The sequence below is a fragment of the Mastomys coucha genome, unplaced genomic scaffold (assembly GCF_008632895.1).
Source record: "Mastomys coucha isolate ucsf_1 unplaced genomic scaffold, UCSF_Mcou_1 pScaffold15, whole genome shotgun sequence".
Classification (NCBI taxonomy): Eukaryota; Metazoa; Chordata; class Mammalia; order Rodentia; family Muridae; genus Mastomys; species Mastomys coucha.
The window spans coordinates 96,123,107-96,146,080 of record NW_022196897.1 but is presented as its reverse complement, the minus strand read 5'-3'; the positions used below and the strand labels follow the sequence as shown (position 1 = coordinate 96,146,080).

Sequence of the window (22,974 nt, the reverse complement as noted above, 5' to 3'; positions counted from 1 at the left end):
GCACACATCTATCTCCCTAGTACTTGGGAGAAGCAGCAGGATTGGGAGTTCAAGACCAGTCTCAGGTTAAACAGGAGGCTGAAGTCAGCCTCAGCTAGTTGAGACCAGCCTGATGAAATGAACAAAAGTATTTTTTAATACAATTTATCAAATTAAGCTTTGAACAAATTCAGAAATTGAGTTTTATGATTATGACAGTAAAATAAAACCCGTTGTAATGATTTGAATTCTGAATGTAGTAACTTCATAATAAAGGCTTTCTGTCATGGCAAAGTAAAAAAGATGATGTACTATATAGACCAACCCTAAACTTTGTATGAGATTCTGGTGTAGGGTGAATTGTAAAGCATTTGTAAAATGAGCTATTATTGATCCATTTTAATTAAAATTTTCTTCAAGAATTATGTATCTTTTTATTTTTTAAATTTGTAGTATTACTAAAAGGGTATAATTGCTTTTGACGGTAAAAAATGTTTTATTTTACCATTTCCTCCTACTTCATGTAAACATCCTAATTACTAGAAAAATGAACATGGAAGAAGTACAGTTTGGTGTGTAATGTGCATTGTGTCATCATTAATCCATCAGTTTTGGTGGACAGATTCTTCTTAATTCAAAATGAATTTGACTGTTTCAATTATGTTACAATTAATGGAACAGAAGGTCTACACTCAGCAAATTCATGTTCCTGTGGTATCCTTCCAAGCTGTATGATCTTGAGCATGACCTTGAGCTACCCATGGAAGCTGAATATGTGCTTATGGTTCCTGTGCTTAGCAGAGATAATTGGCATTGCCTGAGACTGATGAAGACTCAGCAGGTCAAGGAATATCAATTCCTCATTTTCTTGAAGCTCTGTTAATGCATCATATCATTGCTTACTATTACTCTCACCTTGAATTGGGGTTGTAAAGATCTCACATTCAAATACACATTTTTTTTTTGCTTTGACTATGCACTTTTTAAAATTTATTTATTTTTTGCACTCCATATTCCATTTCCCACCCGCTCAAATCAGCAAATTTACAGCAATCTTTGCTGATTAAATTTAAATTAAGTTTCACTTTAAAACGTGTTTTACAAAGCATTTAAATTCTTTATAACATTTTAAAGCAGGTATATTTAAAAACAGTTTTCTAGATAAACACAAAGTTGGGAGTGACCAGAGATGGCAAATAAAATAACATCATATTCTAAAATGAGGTTTTTGTGAACACTGAGTAGAGAGATAAAGCCTTTTTGAAATTGGTAATGATTTCTTCTTATCATAAAGTGATTTATAATTTACATAAGATTAATGGGCATAAAATGGAAGTGATAAATTCATAAAGTAACATTCTAATTTAAATTATATTTACTTGGAGACTGTATTATGTTATCATGACAGGAATTTCAAGAAATACCCTCTCCCTTGTCTGTCTGTCTCTCTGTCTGTCTCTGTCTCTGTCTGTCTCTCTCTCTCTCTCTCTCATACACACATGAGAGAGAGACAGAGACAGAGACAGACAGAAAGACAGACAGGTAAGAGATTCTTTAATTCTTAGAGGACATTCTGCATAACCTTATGTACTGAAGTGTATGTTATAAATTTACATATCAGTCGGCATGCAGAGTCAGGATAATCAGGTAAGACTCTATATTGGCCCATTCTAAGATGGTGAAATAATTGAACACTTCAGAGACGTGCTACCTAAGATAATTCTGTGTGTCATGAGACACCATGGATCAAAATGTCTCTATATTAAAATAAAGTATTATACAAGTTAATATATGGCCTGTTATTATTGTATTATTTTGGCAGAGTTTTCTAAAATTGAAGAAACAAACAAAAAAAGCTATCAGAAATATTCTAAGATATTTATGTGGAAGCCATCATCTAACTCTATGCTGATTGTTTTCCATTATCTCCTTGTTCCTCTGCATTGCTGCTCTAAGTACTGTCTTCAGTAGGGGCTAAGACAGAGGTTCACATGCTTTTTTTCCCCTTTGATTTTTTTCAAGCCAAGAAATTTGTAAAGCCACTGAAGTCTTCATGTGTCCTCTGTGTGACAAGAATTGCTCACTGCAGAGACTCAACGACAGCTGCATCTATGCCAAGGTGAGTGGGGACCACCGTAGCCTCTGCCCTGAGCTCCCCATTTTTTAAAGAATTAAACAGTGAAAAGTTCCCCAGTAAATTGTTTTTCTGCCATAATTAATTTTCTCCAAAAATTTCAACATTATTAGTGTCATTGACAACTGGGAAAAATTAGTCTGTTGCAACTAAAATGAGGATATATTTTATTTTAATATCTTCTTTCTGTGTTATTATAACTGATAATTGACACCTTGGGCACAAACTTCCACTTGACATTACATCTGATTGATTTTATGAAGATAACTATTTTCATGGCTGATGATTCAATTTGTATCTGCCATGAATTACTAAATTAAATATTTCTAGTAGCGCAGAGGAAATGGAATGTAATTTCCCAAAGCCCCATATTGCTGTCTATCTAGAAGGACTTTTAAACTCTTGAAAAGCAAGCCATATCTCAAAGAAATCAAGTAAGAACTTTAGGTAAGATTCTAGATATCACCACATTACAAAATTTCTAAAAGTTTCTAGGTGAACACAAATGTAAAAAACACTGGTTCTTACAGTTTTTATTTTCAGAAGAGATTTACTGAAAAAATAATTCTTATGTAGTAAACTAGATTAGACACATGCAAAGAATAAAAAATGATGCATTTTGTTAAGGCCTAGGCATCTGTGAAGCATATTACCACAATGAAGATAGTGGACATGTCTGTCCCCTTCAAGGGCTTCAACTCCTCCTAACTTATCCCCCTATTCTTGCCAGCTCACACACGCACACACACACACACACAGATACACACAGACACACACACACACCCCTCATAGAAAGTCCTCTGATTAGGTAACCAATTACAATGAGGCATCATTGATAAGCATACATGGTTTTTGATTCATGTGTATATCATTAAATATTAAGATATTTTTCTGACTTCTTTTTAAACTGTAACAGTTTTTAAATTCATCTTATAATGTAACCTTTATCAACAGACAATTCATTATTGAGGATACTATTTCATTTTCTCTATATCAAAGTTTGTTATTTGTTTACATGTTAATTCATTTCTTATTTTAAACAAAGCTTCTAAAAGCACTGCTTTCTGTCTTCTGACTGACAATTGTTATTTCTCTTCGTCCAATATCTAGAAGTAGAATAGTCAGCATATGTAATAGCTTTATTGTTAGAATTTGTTTTAGTCCAGTTTATCTTATTGTGAAGATTTGCTTGAAGGTAGTCACCTATTTAGGAAAAAAGGGTTATTGTAGTTCATGAATATGGAGGTATGATATTCCAGGGTATCATCTGCTTAAGGTATCCTTGTTGACAGAGCCCTAACATAATACAGAACAGACACATATTCTGAGACAGGCATAAAGTCTAAAGTTCTATCATAAGGGCTGGACTCCTCTCATGACTTTTACAATCTTAATCAACTGCTCAGAGTCTCCAATTCTAAACATTGAAGTCAAACTGCACTCCCACCCTGTTACCTTAAATTAGGTAGTCAAACACATAATGACTTTTGCAAAACAGCTGAACAACCATTTTCCAAATTAGTTAAACTGCATTATAAGTCAAGTCCCTTAGGAAGAACAACCGTATGAACCAACTAGTACCCCCAGAGCTCCCAAGGACTAAACCACCAACCAAAGAGTACACAGTGAGGGGACCCATGGCTCCAGCTGCATATGTAGCAGAGGGTGGCCTAGTCGGTCATCGATGGGAGGAGAGGCCCTTGTTCCTGTGAAGGCTCTATGCCCCAATGTAGGGGAATGCCAGGGCCAGGAAATGAGAGAGCGTGGGTTGGTGGATAGAGGGAGAGGGGGGAGGGGATAGGTTTTTTTTTTCGCATTTCCTTCAGTTGACTACTTCGATAATAAAACTACAAAAATTAACATATTTAACTAAATAATTCAGTGATATTGTGCATTGATTTATAGACACAAAACTATAACTATACTATCAATTCATGTGATGCTAGAATTGTTCTCAAACGTAAAATAATTAGAGGCACTCAATACTTTGTGGAATTGTAAAAACATCTCAGTCCTTTAAGCTAAGCTCCTTCATCACGTTCCCCTATGATTACTAAACTTTTACCTCTTTAGAAAATATTTATTCAATACTTATGTCTGACTCAAACTGTACGACTATAAAAGTGCACCAAAAAAGGAGAAACAATAGGCCTTTTATTTAAGAAATTTCAAGAAAGAGTCTGTGATAAATTGTAGAGAGCCAGAGCCCAATATTTGATAATTTAGAATTGGTTAATCAAAGATAAGACATAGAAATCTACCTATTTAGCCAATACATCTGTGGTTATGATTCTGAGGAGCACATTTTAAGATGATTGTGTAGGTGAGTACTAAACCAAGTTCCTATGTTTGTGTTTGGTGTTTGCTGTATGTTGCATCCATGGACACTGAATACACACCATTAAGCATTATCTCTCTTGTACAAGAGTTAATGATTAAGCAGAAGGAATCGCATCTCAGCATAAATCTCAATTCCCATATGACCATGCCTTCAGGGATAGCCCGGTCTATATGATTGGATTAGCTCAGAAGATCCCTGCTCATTTACTGTAGTTGGGATCTATGAGTGTGTTTGTATAAGGTAATCATGCTGTTCCCAACCTACGAAGCAGCACAAGAAGAGATCCAATAGCTATAGCAGAGGAAACACAGACTCAAGTTTCCTATCTCATAGGAAGTGGATGTTCTTAAACAATACCTGTATTCATCAATGGCTAACCATGCTCAGCTCTCAAAGCTGAATCAGGCAGCAATCACCATGGAGAATTTGTTCTGTTCAGTCAATAAAGCCCCCCTTCTTACAGTACCCTCTGCACACCAACGATGTAAAATAAAATGAGTGTTCATACATCTTTTTTGTCATAATGGCAAGCTATTTTCTAAATTTTTATTTTTATTTTATTTCTAAATTTTCTAAATTCCTCACACAAATGTGCATTCTCAAGAAGAAAAAGCCTCTATTGTTTTTAGGAGAGTCTGTTATGCTCCTTGAATATTTTTTAAAAATTTAATCTGATGTTTTCTTTGATGTAGTACATGGTCTTTAATAGTAGTTAGTCACATACATGTCCATGTTTTTCCTGTCAATTACCTCAGACATAATCTGGAACCCTGAACAGTGTGTTTAATTACCCTGTATTCTGCATTTGAACTGAGCATCTTTTCTGCCAGTATCATAAGGTAACTAGTAACCAGCTGTCATCCCAGGCTAATCGTTTATCTCAGTGATCTCCAATATCTTGATCCATCTCATATCTAAATAAGTTGTTAATATAACAAAATTATTTTCACATTCTTACACTCCTGCTTACTGAATGTTTTGAAGTATTCTCTGGTCCACATTTTAGTTTTATCTCCGGTTACATGTATAAGATCTACAATTAAAATATGCATATATGAATATTATACTATCCACTATAATTGACTAATATGATTCTAAACTGTTAATATTCAATTTTGAGATAAAACATGCCTAAGACATTTATAAGAGAAATTTTTAAATAATGGAAATCACTTTAAAAGCAAACACGTCAGAAACCTTTACCAAAACCATCCATAAAGCATGTTTTTTGTTAACTCTAGTCTTTACTTCCAGTTTTCTCAAAGCATGGCTGTCTGTGAAGCAGGGGGGAAACCTCCTTTAATGGTGACCTTTAATTCTTCATATATAAAGCCTCTGTAGCACTCTGAGAGGTTGTTCCTGTACCAAGTCTGTTTCAAAGGGGAAATGGACAGCTGTTCAACTGAGACAGCTCAGGTCTCTCTGCTGGATGTCCCTGGAAACAAAGAGACTGGGCTCTCCTGCTGGGTGTAATTTTTATGAGCTCTGTGGGGGAATTTTTCTATGATCCTTGTCTCTTCTGTCCATAATGATTATTCTGAAAAGCAATATTTAATATTTCTAGAAATCATCAGCCTTAACCAAAATAAAAATTTTAGAATCAGAAAGGATATTTTGTACTTCCAATCATTAGGATTTATCTTTCTTGTTTGTTTTTTGTGCTATGTTTGGTTGGCATCAGAACCAAGGCTTGCCTGTGCATTCTAGACCAACTCTCTTCCACTGAACTAAGCACCATGCATGAGGTTTTAAATAGGTTAAAGTGGGAGTATACATTAGTGTGATTGTAATGTTCCCATTAAGAACCCTTTTGACTATAAACTGAACAAAAGAATTACAGTTCCACTCAAACATCCCTTATAAGAATATCTTTTAAGCTATAATTTGTCTTATCCTCTTTGGGAAGTAACAACTTAAATTTCTCTATACACTACCCTTACATATTGGCAGCTTCATTTTCTGTGATTTTTATTTACCTCTCCTAAATTGCACCTTGAAAATATTAAATGTTTATAAATTATTCATAGGTTTTAGACTCTGTTTCATTGTATCCTGCCTAGCATGTGAATCATCTCTTTGCATAGCCATGTAGTATATGCTTCCCACTGGCCACCTATGCAGAAGCCCTCAGGCAACAGATCTATATTCCCAGTATCAGAGTACTTGTGGTCTAGTAACTCTTGCCGCTTAGCTAATGAAACCTCACAATGCTTCCTTCCATCACCTCACTTCATCTGAACCTGTAGACACACCTTCTCCCATCATCTACACAAGTAGGATGAGTAAGGAAGGAAGTCCATATCCACATGATTTTCCATATGTTGTTTTTGTCCCCCACTCCTATCTTTGGCTCCTGTTTTTATTTATTTATTGTGACAGACATGTATGTTAAGCTTTAGTAAACATGCTTTGCACAGTGTGCAGACCTAGGTGGTCACTGAAGTCCTTGCAACCTATCTCTCATGGATATTCAGAGGATGGGTGTTATCTCTATAATATTTATGTGCATGCCAAGTGTTGATGTTCACTAATTTGGGAGCAAGGTGTTGTGCAAATAGAAAGAAGCATCAATAAATAAGATTTTATTAAATCTGAATTTTATTAAAGTCTATCCATTCTTGCAATTCTAAAAATTATATTCTATAATATTGAATGACTTTTTATGCTTTATCAAGCTCTATATAAGGTAACAGCTGATTAAAATATGCTTAGTGATTTATGAAATATCTTACAACAACTTAAGATAAAACTCATTATATGAAATAAATGACTACTGGACCCATGGCACATTTTACAAGACATGAAAGATCAGTGATATTACTATTACAACTTTCAATTGAAGAAGCTTGCTCACTACCAGACTTCTGTATTTTATAGCTTTCCTCTTCTGGGAACTTGTCACTAACAGGAAACAACATGAAACAAAATGTGTTATGCCTTAAGTTACACACTAACTTCATATATTTCATGGTTTTAGTATATTCAACTGTAGTACAAAATGGCTTCTTTGGGAACTTAGAACAACCTAAAGGCCAAAATGAAAGTGGAGTACAAAGAAACCAGAGGGAGGTGAGAAAAAGAAAAAAATCTATTGTTTCCTCATCTCTTCCTGTGAGAAAATTGCATAAACTACTGGAAAACTGATCCCAAGTCAATAGATTAACAGGCTACACAACACTGTGATAGAGCCTGGGGAGAAACTATAGGACCTAATGCAAACAATAACCTCTATTTTAGTACAACCACTAGTATGATTAATATTTCTATTTTCTATTTATTAAGGTAACATATTTGTTTGATAATGGAGGGACAGTTTTCTTCGCTATTTTTATGGCAATATGGGGTGAGTATTTTCTTTCATTACTCATTTTACAATTCTGACTTTCTAAAATGTTTTCTGTGTTACACACACACGTGTGCACATGCAAGTGCCACTCATATCATGTATTGATTCAACAATAAAGCCTCTAAGATAGTACTTGCTTTGTTCATACATCCACTCCTTGGGAATTTAACTCTATTTAATTCTCTAATCTTTGAGGCTCAGACTGTCAAAGATAGGTGTTAATCGAAAACAAACTAAAACCAGAATTAAGTCTCTTGTATCATTACTTGTTCAAGTGATGATGTGTTTGCTTGCTAACTCTCTTTTCTGTTTTGCCCTGGGCTCCATGCCTTCAGAGTGATAGATATTTCACATATGACTGAACAAACATCTATAATATACTACAAATTATATTTCTAGCTAACAAGTTAACTTCATACAAACTACGTACAAGTATATTCCTCAACTTTTTCCTCATGTTTCCAATTGAGATTCTACGTTGTCTATTAATTGAAACCTGATGTGTTCATGCAAGCTGAAGTTGCTTAAAACTTTGAGGACTTTCAGGGAAGATATCACTTTCCTGGCTAGAGTCAGTTTTCTTCCTGCAGCCCTGTTGAATGCCCCCATTGTCAACATGCCAGCCAAAGAGACCGACCATGTGTGCTGTTGTAGAAGAGTGAAATGTATTAGGAGACAATCTTTTCATTCTTATTGCCTTAATTTCTCAGGACAAAAAATTCTGCCATATCATGTTTCTGGCTTTGAAACAAACCAGCAAAAATCATCCAAACTATGCCCCCAAGAAAATGCTCATTTTATTTTGTGGTCCTGGATTATAGACAGAGGAATGAAGAGTTAACTCTGGTTTCTTGTTTAGAAACAAACTATTTAAAGAAAATCTAGTTTTGCTCCCCAGATTTTGTGTGAAGGTTATTGTTAAGTTATCAGTCAGTGCTACCATGGTGATGTGCATTAATTTTACCTTATTCAACAAAGGTTTCCTTGGAAAATAAACCAAAATACAAATTATGGTTATATAACAGATGCTTCAGCCCAGCTGAAGACTATAAGAAAAGAAAGCTTTTAGATGATGGATCCAGCCAGCTTTTTCTGCACATCTCTTGCTACTGCAACATTCCCTGTGCAAGCAGCACAGCAGTAATCTTGCAGAACCTCTTGAATGATGAATTTGTTGAAAGGTCAAAATGGAGATGAACTTGTGCCCTCTGCATCCATCTTTCTCCTAATTTTATATCGAGGTGCGAAGTGGAGGTATATCATCCATGGGAATGCCATCTTGCACGCTTTCTCCCCCTTCTGGCATGGATGAATCACTCACAGCTGGGTTGTAGTAACTAGAATTTCCAAAATTGACATCATAAGGTTCTGGTGCATTGTCTAATCGTAGAACTGAAAAAAAAAAATAGCAGAATCAACAGACTTGTTTTATGGTGATAGTCTAAGTAATGGATGCTCTGACACCTGACTACATTATCAGACTTTAGGAATTGCTCTAGGTGATGAGCAAGTACTTCTGTGTGGGCTTTCAGACATTATTTTGAAATTTTAGGTGAGTAGATTTTCACATTACACATTTATTTCTATGAATAAGAGAACAGAGGTAGTTCTAAAATTCTAAATTGGGCACAAAATTAACAAATTAAGGAAGACATCTCAACAAAGCATACTAATATCCAATACTTGAAAATATAAACATTAATTGACTTTTGCATATTTTGGTTTTAATCTTCTAGCAAAAAACATATTTTTTTGAAGTGAGGCCAGTTAGTAAAACACCTGCATTTACTGCTTAATACATTAATAGCCAACCCTATGAATGCATAGAAGGGAGTAGAAAATGTATGAAAGCATGTCTCCTTCTGACAGATCAAGTAATCACTCAATATACTCTGAGAGATGACTGCTCAGGGAAGTTGTTTCATTTTTAGCAAAGGGAGACACTTTCTTAATGAGTTCGAGTATATATATTTTAGAGAAAACTTACATATGCATTAGTTGTCTTAAAGTGCTGCAACTAAGAATTAATTACTCCTGTAAGCGTTATGTTGCCTGACTACTCCTTAAGCCATTCTATTTACAACCTCACCACCCTGTAACTCTGGGTCTTTGAAGAGATATGTCAAAGCTGTATGGAAGAGATCACAAAGGTCTCCTAATTGAATTGCTCCTCTAAACATCAATCACAAGTGTACTTAGATTGAAAAAAACTGACAACAGAATTGTTTATATTATATACTTAATGGAAACTTCTTATTCATACATATGTATATATTTATTGAAAATTTAAAAATTGTTTAACTTTGAAACATGTCTCCTCAGAAATATGGATTACCATAAACAGAATTCTCCTACATTTACAGTAAATTGATCTGATTTTGAATGTGTATCAACAGAACTCAATAGGACTTCACTGGTAGACTCTATAGAGGTACCTATTTGTTAAAAAAACTGGCCTTCTCCTCATAGAGCATAAGAGAGAAGTCAAGCATCTGAAGTTATTTCATTTATCTTATATTTGAATAATATGTATCTCAAACTCTTTGCTTGTTGCATATTAGTTTCTATTAATTACAGATATTATTGTCATATATATACATACATATAGAGTGTGTGTGTGTGTGTGTGTGTGTGTGTGTGTAGTTTGCTCATACATATTTGTATGTGTACATCTATGCATGTGGAGACAGAGAAGCTTATGTCAGAAGTATTCCTCAAAGATTCTTTGCCTTATACATTGAAACATGTTCTCTCAGTTAAAAACCTCACTAGTCACCTTGTTTGAAGAACCCCTTCTCTACCTTACAAATGTTGAAAGTATAGGCTCACTTACCAGAACAACTCTGGTTGTTAAGACAGCAAGTATGTTCATTAACCTATCTCTAGTGCACTGGTTGGCTTTTAAAAAAAATTCTAAAACTGTCAGAGTTCTGAAATAAACTATGAGATCCTTTTTCTGTGCACATATGAAACTTCCAGATCCTGTGATTCAGAGACACATTTCTGGTTATTTTGTGGGTTTTTTGTTTGTTTGTTTGTTTGTTTGTTTTGAACACTGATAAAATAAAATGTAAAACAAAAACTAACACATTGAAACTGGACAAAACAAACAAACAAACAGAAGGAAAAGAGTCCAAGATAAGGCACGATGATAGTCAGGAACCCACTTGTTTGCACACTCAGGCATCTCATTAAAACACTAAACTGGAAGACATAAAATACACAGGGGGCCTTTGCAGGACCTGAGGGTTCATATAACCACTGATCTTGTTGATATGTAGGGCCTTGATTTCTTCCTGTCCTCTATCTTTACTCTATCTTACTATCTTTTCCCTCATCTTCCATGAGGCTCCTGGAGCTCTGAAAGAAGGAATTTGATTCTACTTAGGGATTAGTGTTCCAAGGTCTTTCACTCTCTGCATAATGTCTGGCTATGGGTCTATAGTTTTCCCCATCTACTACAAGAGGAAGCTTCTCTGATGGTGGCTAATCATATTTGTTTTTCTGGGTCTGGCATACCTCACTAAGGATGTTTTTTTTTCTTAGTTCCATTTACCTGCAAATTTCAGAGCCACCGTGAATCTTAGAGTAAATTTCAGAGTGATTTTTTTTTATCAGTATCTTCGAATTTTCTACATATGTTTGGATTCTAGAAACACTATTTAAAAATACAGTTTTGATACAATGAGCAAAAATTCCAAAGGTTTTTAAATGTCATGGATAGTGCAATTCTTTTCTTGGTGAAGTGGCAACGGCTCTAAATAAATCTTGTCTGTTTCTGTCCTTCGACACTCCAACTCCTTCCTAGGTAACACAGTGTCACATACTAAGTCTATTACATGTTGGTGATGGTCAGAAAGAAGTTTATACCTGGTTCATTTCTGTCATCATAAAGGCGCCGATGGGAAAATGAATCTGTTTTTCGTTGTCCACACAATAAGTAGCCAACAAGGCTAAGCAATGAAGCACCCAGGATTGCTCCTAAAATGGCTCCAAACACTATTCCTGTGTTCTTATTCTCTAGAAGAAAAAAGCAATAGGTTCAACTCAGAATAAAAAAAAAATTTAAAATACAAAAATTCATATGCAAAGAGACATTATACAAAAGATTTGAATGTTTAAAATTAGATAATGGTGACAGTGTATCCCTGTATGTGTCATCATTATATGGTATTTGGGATATAGTGCTAAATAATTCATTATAAAATTGTATATAAACATTCACTTTATTTGAAAGACTTTAAAGCCTTTAATTATAATTGATTATTACTGATTATCTCCAGAGGTACTAAAGGGCTATATTTTATAGAAGATCTAATTTCAGTAATTAATAATTTATTCATAAAATTTTCATAAATCCCGAGTCTATGGGGAAACTTAAAGTTGAAATGAACTTTAACTTTGTACAATAATTCAATTACAGACATACAGAAACAAACACAAAACAGTACTGAGTAATAAGTAATATAACCACAAAATTCCAAGAATATACCAGGAGGAAATGCAGTCATCCTTGGTATAATACATTTACAAACTGAGAAAAACAAAGAAGCAAAAGACAAATGCAAGATGTTTGTAATGCCTACTTATACCTCAGAGAAACTACAAAATTGTGCTGTGTGATGCTCTTTTGTGGACTAATTGACTTGAAAATTAAGTAATCATTAAAGTACTACAACCCTCTGCCCTCTAGATACCAACTGCAGTTTTAAATATCTTGACAAGTTCACTAATTAGGTAGATGAAGTTCTTCTTAGGCTCTCTAAAGCCACTCCTAATGAAATTAACTCACTTAGAATAAAAAAAAAGAGCTGTTAATATAAAAAGATGCAAAGTTAACAAGTCTGATAAAAGAACTGTGGTATGGTTCAGTGCTCAGTATTCACAATACGTATTTATTGAGTTTAGACAGACAACAAATACATTTTAAAAAAATTCTTTCTAATGGAATAAAGAGCATAGATAATTATAGGATTATTAAAATTAAAGCCAAAATAAGAGCATATGTATAGACATGTTGTCATCAGTTACTTAAAAAAGCTTAAATTTCAGATGTTAAAACATTTCCATATGCTGACAACAGGTTACAAATGCCAACTCACCTATACAGTTATACATTATAGTTAATTTAACCACTAAGATGTATCCAAAGGCACTGGGTTAATTAAAAAGTAGATTTTTTTATTAAAAATAATAAATCACTTCAGGCATACAAACATACAGCTAGACCTGAAGGAAATTAAGCTTAATTGCTGCATTATATAACCTTTGATATGCTTCCTATTTTGTCTTTAAATATGACATTTCTAAACAAATCATATATATGTTTATATAATAAAATAATGTTTTGTCAAAAATATACATTAAATTAGATAACTAAAAGTTAATGATGTTTTCCTTTCTGCAAGCTTGTCTAAGTAACCCTTGTAGTATCACTCTTCTGTTATTTTCCTTGAATCACTGCATGTGGGGTCAGGATATCTATAAAAGCACTCATTTTGTTCAGCTTTTTGAAGGTCACAAACATATATTTTAAAGCTTATTTGTATAATATTCCTGAAAGCACCAAAAGTCCAGATTGCTTTTAGAGAGTCAGTGGAAATTGTCACCCAATGCCTCAGGTAGGATTTTACTTACCATCACAACCTTACATCCCACTGTCTTCTCATGTTCCCACCTGCTAGGACCTAGTATGTGCTCAATTAAGTCCTAAAACCACTCCACAATTTTTACTGTTTACTTCTCACAATAAGAATGACTCATATAACTACAATTGCCTGCCTTTCCCCAGAATGGCACTCCTTGGATTTATTTATATGACTTCTCTAGAGATTCAGCCTTATATAACCAAGAAGCTAAATCCTTGTATATATACATATATACCTTTTGGGGTGTCTGATGTATTGGGGAAAAGTTTTGAATTGTTGGTGAATTTTAAGGTAGGCTGCAAAGTTGTTTTTTCTTGATATGGGGTAAAACCAGCAAAGTTGTCAGTGTTTGTGGCAAGCCATCCAGTAGGTTCAGTTGTGAAAGGGGTTACAGGTGTGGTCGTTGGAGGTGGGGGGAAGGGGCTTACTGTACTGGAAGTATCTTCAGGTCTGCTCATCATGTCATTGTCCAAAGACCAAGTAAAGTTTTCTGGTGACGGGGAATGTGTAGAATTGGAATGCTCTGAGACCTGTAAAGGATTTACATCTGCTGAGGATGAGTTCAAAGGCAACTTGGAAACAAAGCCCTGAACCAAGGGAGGAACAGAATATGTGGAGGAAGGTCTTAGACGCTCAGCTGAGCTAGCCATTGGCCAGTTTCTGGTGGAATTTGTTGTTTTGTAGGTTGTGGATAAATCCAAAACAGAAGGAGCTGTCACCATGAGATTGGAGATATCACTTCCATTTTCTGAAGTTATATTTATGCTTCCTTCCAAATGAATGGATTTGTTTCTTGTCGTTTTCACATCTTCTACAGTGTGCTGAGTTACATTTCTTCTTGGATTTTGTTTCTGAGGCATCCCAAATGGTAGTGAAATGAACAGACTTGAAATCAACACAATCTTGGTGGCTAAGGTCAACATGGTAGCCTTCGTTGATGTTGGTTTTAGTATGACGAATCTGAAAGAAAGTAACAGTCATTTGAATAATAAGAGCATTCTGTCTTTTCTATGAATCTTTATTCTAGACAAAAATATTGAGATGATATTTTTCTTGTTCTAATAAGTTGGTTTTGGGTGTATTGTGGATTTAAATCAGTGCCACGAAGTCCTGTTTTCTATATAATCTTTCTTCCTAGGAAAATACCAGGAAACAAGCTTGCCAAGTTAGATACTGCCATTTTAAAGATCACCAAGCTTGGAACAACTTGAAAATATATTTATTAATATATACACACATGCACGGCTAAAATATTTTTTCAAGTATTGTAAATATAGAACATCCAGAGCTGTCTGGTTTCTTCAAACTTCCAGAGAGCATGTTCTTACCTGAGATGTGACTTTAAAATTTGATATATCAAGGGTAGTGATAGTACAAACTTTGTAATCCCTAACACATTAGAACAGTGGTTTCGACCTTCCAAATGTGAGATATTTAACACAGTTCTTCATGCTTTGGTGACCCTCCAACCATAAAATTATTTGAATTATTGCTACTTGAAAACTGTAATTTTTCTACTATTCTGAATCATAATGTAAAAATCTGCATTTTCAAATCATCTTAGGCCAAACCTCCCTTGACGACATATTATTCACATTTACTTTTAATCCATTGAAGTTGAAATAGCAGATATGTTATAATAAATAAATAATATGGTTGAGGATAGGTATAAAAAATTTTATGAGGGTAGATTATGGCAGAGTTAGTGACCTCACTAAATCCAAGCACACCATTCTGCTTAGGTGTAGGAGTCCCCTAACTTGTAAGTGGGTGATAAGGAAAACATTAGAGCGGTTATTTGTTAAAATTCTGGTTTCTGTCCCAAATAACCTATTGCATCATCATGATTACAAGTTGTTAATATATTATTATCAAGGGAACCAAACTGTTTTACAGCATTATTTTAAACTAAATCAAATGGTACATAAAGAAATATTCAGACCACTAAGTGGCCTAAAGTAAGCACTTAATACATACCAACCTCCATTTGGTATCAATTAAAAGTCACACTATCTCTGCAATGCTATGTTGGTCATGACCACTTTAAGGATCAAATGACCCTTTTCCAGGACTGGCCTAAGACAATCAGAAAGCACAGATATTTACATTACAATTCATAACAGTAGCAAAATTACAGTTATGAAGTAGCAATGTTATTATTTTATGGCTGGAGGGCCATCAGCATGAAGAACTATATTAAAGAGTCTCAGCATTAGGAAGATTGAGAACCATTGTTCTAGTGTCCTAGGGATTACAAAGTCTACAATATCATTGTACTTGATATGGTGATCTCTTGAGATAAGAACAGCTTGTGCTATGCTCTTCATCTAAATGGAAAAAAAAAAAAACTTGAGGCTCAGAGTGACTGATAATAGAAATTAATGAACAGTAGAAGCCAAACAAGATGCTAAACAATAAAGTACGTTTAGCTGCATTTTTTGTATTTAAGAAATGTTACCCTGGAGCTAAGACTTAGCTTAGTTGCTTAGTTGTTAGAGTGCTTACTCAGCATGCAAAAAAGCCTGCATTCCATCCCAGCACTGCATAAATCAAGCAAGCTAGTACTTGTCTGTACTGCCAGTATGAGGAAGGAGTATGGAGGAAGCAACAGCATCAGAAACTCAAGGTAATTCTAACTACATAGTTTGAAGCCAGCCAGGGTTATTGTTGAGGTTTGGTCTTTTGCTATGTATTGCAATGCTAAATATTGGCCTCCAAGGCCTGAGTGCCTCCAGGGACAGAGAATCTGTATGTACACAAAAGAATGCTATGTGACCTTGCTCCTTAATTAAAAACTATTGGTTGAATAAAGATGCCTACAGCCTATAGCTGGGCAGAATAGAGACAGCTGGACTTGGGGCTTTGAGGAGGACCACGAGGGGGAGAAGAAGGTGGAGGAAGGAGAAGATGCCATGGGGTAGTTGAGTTATGAAAACATGCTATGAGGCCTGGCCAACTGGCATTAATAGCAGCCCAGATGGAATGGAGCAAATTGTAATTTGGGGTTATTGGTAGGGAAGTAGAAATAATAGCATAGAGAGTAGATATCTGACAGTCTAGTTCATTAAGAGCTTATTATAAATATAAAAGTTGTGTGTCTTTTATCTAGGAACTGAATAAACAAAGGAAGAGTAGAAACCTGCTATTAATATTAAACAAATTGTATATAGCAGGATGCATGAGACACCATTTCAAACAATCTCTTCAAACAATAAAATCTGAGAAATAATTTGATGCTCCTTAAATCAGGTCTTACTCTTACTAAAAGATTCTAACTTGACACAGGAAAATAGAGCAAGTTCAATTGCTAAATTTTAAGGTTCTGTAACTTAGTATTTTCTAATATTTATTTTTATTTTGTGCACATGAGGATTTGCCTGTGTACATGCATGCATACCACATGTATGTCTGGCACCCATGAATGTCAGAAGAGGGCACCAGTTCCTCTGGATTTAGATTTCTAGACAGTTGGGAGCTGCCTGAGCCCTGGTTCTCTAGAATAGCAACCAGTGCTTTTAGACATTGAGCCATCTCTTCAGCACCTTGCCTGTAGTTTTTTATGGACATCCCTGGATTTTCACAAATACTGTCAACACTGCTGATTTTTTAAAATTGGGGTTTAGAGAGCCTCTATACCCCTCGGATCATAATTTGGTTGTTTTTCCCACATTAGTCTTCACAATGACCTGTCACAAGTTAGCACGTCTGCATTATATTGTGATATACTGTCTTCATCAAAAGCTTTTAGGAATCAACCCACTGTCTTGTATTCCAAAGGTTTCAGTGGGATATAATATTTTCCATAACTGTTCTAATTTATTAAGAAAAGTCTTAAAATATAAAGCAGGTAGTCATGCAGAAATAATCATAGGCACATTACTTATGATTTTCTGGCAGAAATCTAACAGTAACAGATTGAGCAAAATCCCTGACCTGGCTAAGATGAAAATTACCATCTTAAGATTTTATGAAACTATGAATGATTATCACCAACATAATGCAGAGCCTAAAATTTGAGGCATATTTTATAATCCCATATATATAAAGTTCAAACCAGGAACAATTCTGTTAGAAGACAAGAGACTGCGGATGGCTATGTGTGGGAGGAGAGTACTGTTGTTCAGTTAAAGGGTTCTCTTGTGCTTGTCATACTCTGTTTCTGGATATGAATTATAGAAGTGTTTACACTTGTGGTAATTCTTCCTTATATTTTATTTCCTTTCACTCATAATCAATTCAAGTGGTTTAAGTCATAAGATTATTAACATAGTCCTAAATTTTGTTTTAAATTACATATTTGGTATATTAGAGACTTCTATGTCTTACATCAAATCATTAAGAGTGATCAAAACAAGATTTGTAATCACAAATACAAATAATTAAGCAGAAACATAAAGAGTATCAATAAGTTATTCAAGGACTCATAATCAAGTTAATCAAATGTAGGTATAAAATAAATCTTGACATAGTTAAGTTAAAGTTAATGTGTGAGGTTGTCACTTAATAACTGGAACAAACTGAATTCAGAGTCTCCCAAGAACATGAAAGTCTGCACCTGGTACAGTCTTTTCTGTAGTGAGGCTTAAGTACTGACATACTACCTAACCCATCCTCCTACATTCTTCAAATCCTTATAAAACATTCAGAATACATAATACAATGTAATTTGTGGGAATTTTAGATTGTTTAAGAAACAAAGATAGAAAAACATGTTCAGTACAGACTTTTCTGCACCGTTTTGATTTGCCTTTGATTAAACACATGGACAGATAGCCCGTGAAAATGCAAGTCCAACTGTACTCCATAAAGCAATTACAAAGGAGTTTTCTGTCTTTGTAGATCCCTTCTCACCACCATTTTACTTTTAACACAACTTCTAAACTGAAGAGTTTAAGCCGTTCTATGAACATTGCAAACCCAGTAATGTAAAAACACATATCTTAATTGTTTCTCAAACATGGTGAATATACTTTTATTTTAACATAAGAAACTCCAACAACTTTTTGTATGATGTCTTGCGTGACCTACATGAAGAAAACGTAAAAGATTTTTGGGGGCCTGTCATTGGTCAATATTCTATTCAGTTATGGCCTTGTGTAGTAGGTATATTTACAATGCAGTTTAGCTTGGTGTAGTTACTTGTATATTTCAGAGATATTTTTCTCCAGTGAAATTTGTACAGATCACACAACAGGGAGTTGTCTTTATTTTCACTTGCAGCCTGTGCTCTACTGTAGGCACAGCACTTGGTCATTCTTTTTATCTTTATTATGTCACTTGGTTTACATTCTATTTAGGTCCTAAAATTTTGGTCATCAGAAGGAAAAAGGCCCTTGGGTATTCTAATTTTCTTAGTGTTACATAAGGAATGTAGTCTGGAACTTTAACCCCTTCCAGTAAAGAGAATCCTCATATCACCAGCCAACACAGTGAGCTTTATTGTGCCAGGTTCACCTTGCTTGTAACATTGAACCACCGAGGGCATCTCTCTTTCCTTCACCACACTTTTGAGTGTAACCTGAAAACCTACTGTATCGATACCTCAAATAAGCCAAAGCCTATCATTTATCTGCTAGAAAAAGATTTAGAGTGCAGGAAGACAGGAGCAGACTTGTCTGAATACAAAGTACAATTAATTCAAATATTAATACAGCTATGGCTACAGCATTGCAAAATCTGATTTTGGCCTAAATAATCCTGACATTGTGTGGCATTTGCTTCTCTTCCCTCGATTTTAGGGTTACCATGTAACATATCTTAGTCAGGTACATATCATCTCACGGGAATAGAAGAAGTACAGAACTTAAGCCATCAGGGTTTTCAAAAACTCTAGCCCTGGAATTTTGCAAAAGCAAGGACTGTGTGACCCCGGCTAAGGTGAACCCCACTGAATTCAAGAATGTCCACTGCAAAGAGGAAGAGCCAGTGATGAGCACAATAGGAACCTCCAGAAGACACTGGATCAAATTTAAATTTTTTTCTCTTTTCACTATCACTTGGGCCTCCTTCCATTTCAAGGATCCAAACATTTAAACATGTTGTATATCTATGTAATATATTAAGCTGAGGTTAATTTTGCTGGGTCATGAACTGCAGCATGCTTGAGTTTGGCCAGGTTCATCTACCAGTCAGATGTCTTATATAATGGGGAAAAAAGTGATAAATTGAGAGAAAGACAAAATATTTAGAGAAAGAAAAAATGAGAATATCTTCTCCTGTGTTTTTGCCTCACCTGGGTAGGAGTAATACTAGGGGCTTAACATCTAAGGATGTTTAGGAAGCGTAACAAAAACAGACCTGTAATCATCACCAGCTTGAAAAACTAAGGCTAGGATTATTAGATGTGGAACAGAAAGACAAAATTCTGAGGCAGGCTGTGATACCAAAAGCATAGTCTAAACATCTCGAAATTGATACTATTTTAACAACACTTAAAATAAAACTTCAATATTGAAATTGAATAATTTTTCCACAGGGAGGATCAATAGTGTTTTCTCCATTTCTTTACTCTTAACTCTGACAGGTAGCTTTCCATGGATAGATCTCCATGAAAGTTTGGAAACACTGGGAGAGGAGATACATATATATCCATGGAGGCAAACCTGCTTGCTGTGCTTAATTTTGATTGCCCTTAATTGTATGATGTCATTATACTGCTGAACCTCCCCTTTGTAATTGAGTTATACTACTTATCCAGCCTTTAAGAATAGGGAAGCACCCTGACTATGTCTGGCTGTAAACTCATGCATGAGAAAGTATAATATTAATTCTTAACTCCATCAAAAACAGAGTTTTAAGTAACAGCATCAGCTTAGGTATATGGAAGATATTATATATTGTTCTTGTGACGAATCACTAAAAGGTGTAGAACCGCTTTGCCCAAATACTTTTGATTCTTTCTTGTCACAGACCTTACCTTCCCAATGTAGATGGGTTTATTTATTTGTTTCCTTTTGTCTTTAAAAGCTCAGTCATCCATGTAGCTAGTATATCAGGCAGAACTTGAGTACTTGAGTGTTATTCTGAGTAGCCTTGGCAATTTTGGTCAGCATTGAGTATGTTCTCTAGAGCTACATTAATGACAACATAAGAAATTATGTTCTAGAATTCTCTTATTATATAAAGTTTTAGAAGCATGAGAAGTCAAAAATTCTATTTGTACCAAGCTCGCTCTCACTCTCTCTCTCTCTCTCTCTCTCTCTCTCCTCTCTCCTCTCTCTCTCTCTCCCTCTCTCTCCCCCCTCTCAATATATATATATTTAGTATATATACATATATATATATGTATATATATATACATATATATATATATATATTGGGTAAAGAAAGATAGAATGATACTTTTCATTGTAAGAAATTCCCTAAGGTTTTTCTATCAGTCTATTAAAAGATTCAGATAAACATAAAAAGAGAGAGAGAATGACATCATGCCCGCTATTTTGAGAGTCCAGTCATGAATTTCACGACTGTGAAAAAGTAGGTGGGTGACTACAAAGCTTAGAAAGAATGTGTGTTCAAAAGATATGTTCTGAATCCATATTCCCAGGCATGAGGTTTTAGACTTCTATCACATTTCACTGTCTTTAGAAACAGCCTCTATGAATCAAAGAGAAAGTAGGTCAGGGCAGCAAGCTGAAAATAAAATGGCTTTCGCAAACCCTATCTAAATCCTCAATCCACAGGAGGTCTTCTGTGACTGACTTAGCCTTCTAAAATTTCTGAGAATGCCAGACCTGTGGACTAAGCATGCTAGATAAAATAATGAAGTGGACAGTGTTTAACTTTTTAGTTAAGAACACCATTGAAAGATATATATAAAAGCTTGTAATTCACTGCATGTAAACATAACTTACCCTCCCCCAAATGATATATTTAAAAAAGAAACTTTAAGCTTAAATGCATAATTTAGAGCTATTTGGATCACTTTCCTGTCACTAGTTCCAATTGAAACGCTCACTCTGATGGCTCCACTAAGACTTTACTGAAGGAAACACCGTATACACTTAAAACGAGTTTCCTGCCTGTTTAGTCAGCTAGCAACTTAGGCAGTGCTTCTTAAAGTTTGTTCATTTAACAGTGCAAATGTCCACTTAGAAGGTCATTAACTAAGGAAACAATGGCCTGCTTATACCAGAGTCTCTGGAGCTACTTGCCTGAATGTTCTGTCAAAAGTTGAAGCCATTGTGAAGCCATTCTTTTTTGATGAGAGAGAGAGAGAGAGAGAGAGAGAGAGAGAGAGAGAGAGAGAGAGAGAGAGAGAGAGAGAATCCCAAGGAGCACACACTTACCTTCAGAACTAACAGGTGTTTACAAATGAGGAATAAAATATCACAGTTGGCCTGGCTTCAGCAAGTCTTCAGCACATGGAAGAGCAGGTGACTTAAGTGTGACAGTGTGGCATTGAGCAGGACACAGGCAGATGCTTGAGAAACAAAATTGGGTGGGGCTGGCCGCCGGCTGGCTGGCTGGCTGGCAGTATCTTGCTTGTGTAATAGAGCAGGCAAGAACCTGACTGACCTGCCTCTCAGCTGTAAGCAATAGGATATCACCTCACTCAGGTCTGAAGAAAGTCCAACCCTCTAGTTTTCATAGGTTACTTTAACTGATTTTGAGATAGGCTGGTTCTTTGCAGCAGTAGCAAAAAAGGGATTGTTTATTTCTTGAGGGGAGAGGGGTGGGAGCATCCTCTGGTGTATTAAGAACTCTTGAAACTGGCTGGGTACCTCTTTGCAGGTAAGGAAACCCCAGTGAGTCATGCTCCACACCTACTTCTCTATGTTAGCCCAAGTTTATTCGAACTCATAAACAAATTCTTCAGTCCTTCTCTGCAGTGGCTTTTTGTGACCTTAAATCTAAATGTGAAGAACTCACTTCAGGTCACAGGGACTGACCTGAAGTGTACTGAAATTGATGCTATAGAAAATCATCTTTATACAGTCAGTTCTTGAGAGCTCTGTAGAGGGGGTTGCTATAGAAATAATGCCCAGTACTAAACTGCGGTTGTTAGTGATTTCCCAATCTTTAGGGAATCACTGGGGCATTTTTAATACAACCCATAGTCCACAGAAGTAGTATCACTATGACAAAATCTGTCCCATTACTGTGTAAGCACACATTCTCAGTATGTTAGTTGTAAAATGTAAAATACAGTTTCTGGTGAAATAAACTCACTTCATTCTAATATAAACAATAGGGCCTCATTGACAACTAAGTCAACTAAAGAACAAAGTACTCCTTGGTATCCTGGTGAGATGTATTTATAATAAAATTTATATTACATATATGTTTGAAACATTGTTATTCTAAATATTAAATTTAAGGTTATTTTATTTTATTAATTGTATAATAAATTCTATTTACATTGTTTTAAAGTAGGATATGAATGACTATAAGGAATTAAAAAGAAACTCTAGTTTTCTTCCAAATTTCTTTCTTTTTTATTAGATATCTTATTTATTCACGTTTCAAATGTTATCCTCTTTCCAGGTTTTTCCCTCCCCCTATACTATCCCCTCCCCTGCTTCTA

At 35.1% G+C, this 22,974-nt stretch overlaps 2 protein-coding genes across 5 annotated transcripts in view; one reads left to right on the top strand and one right to left on the bottom strand.

Annotated features, from left to right (window-relative positions):
* Ano3 (anoctamin 3) overlaps positions 1-22,974 on the top strand; it is a 337,010-nt gene that overhangs the window by 251,962 nt on the left and 62,074 nt on the right. For both annotated transcript variants that reach the window (XM_031371327.1, XM_031371328.1), the window contains 2 exons: positions 2,002-2,098; positions 7,737-7,797. In XM_031371327.1, coding sequence (XP_031227187.1) covers positions 2,002-2,098; positions 7,737-7,797 — 158 coding nt within the window. The remainder of the gene's footprint in view (positions 1-2,001; positions 2,099-7,736; positions 7,798-22,974) is intronic.
* Muc15 (mucin 15, cell surface associated) lies at positions 7,035-21,948 on the bottom strand. Of its 3 annotated transcripts, XM_031371332.1 has the most exons (5): positions 21,737-21,915; positions 20,365-20,518; positions 13,684-14,408; positions 11,671-11,820; positions 7,035-9,192 (listed from the first exon to the last, which is right to left on the bottom strand). In XM_031371332.1, exons 3-5 carry the CDS (start codon positions 14,369-14,371, stop codon positions 9,032-9,034), a joined length of 999 nt encoding a protein of 332 aa, XP_031227192.1. In that variant the 5' UTR covers positions 14,372-14,408; positions 20,365-20,518; positions 21,737-21,915; the 3' UTR covers positions 7,035-9,031. The 3 variants fall into 3 exon arrangements, with proteins under 3 accessions (XP_031227192.1, XP_031227191.1, XP_031227189.1); XM_031371331.1 differs by lacking the exon at positions 20,365-20,518 and having other exon boundaries at positions 21,737-21,948; XM_031371329.1 differs by lacking the exons at positions 20,365-20,518; positions 21,737-21,915 and adding an exon at positions 21,602-21,635.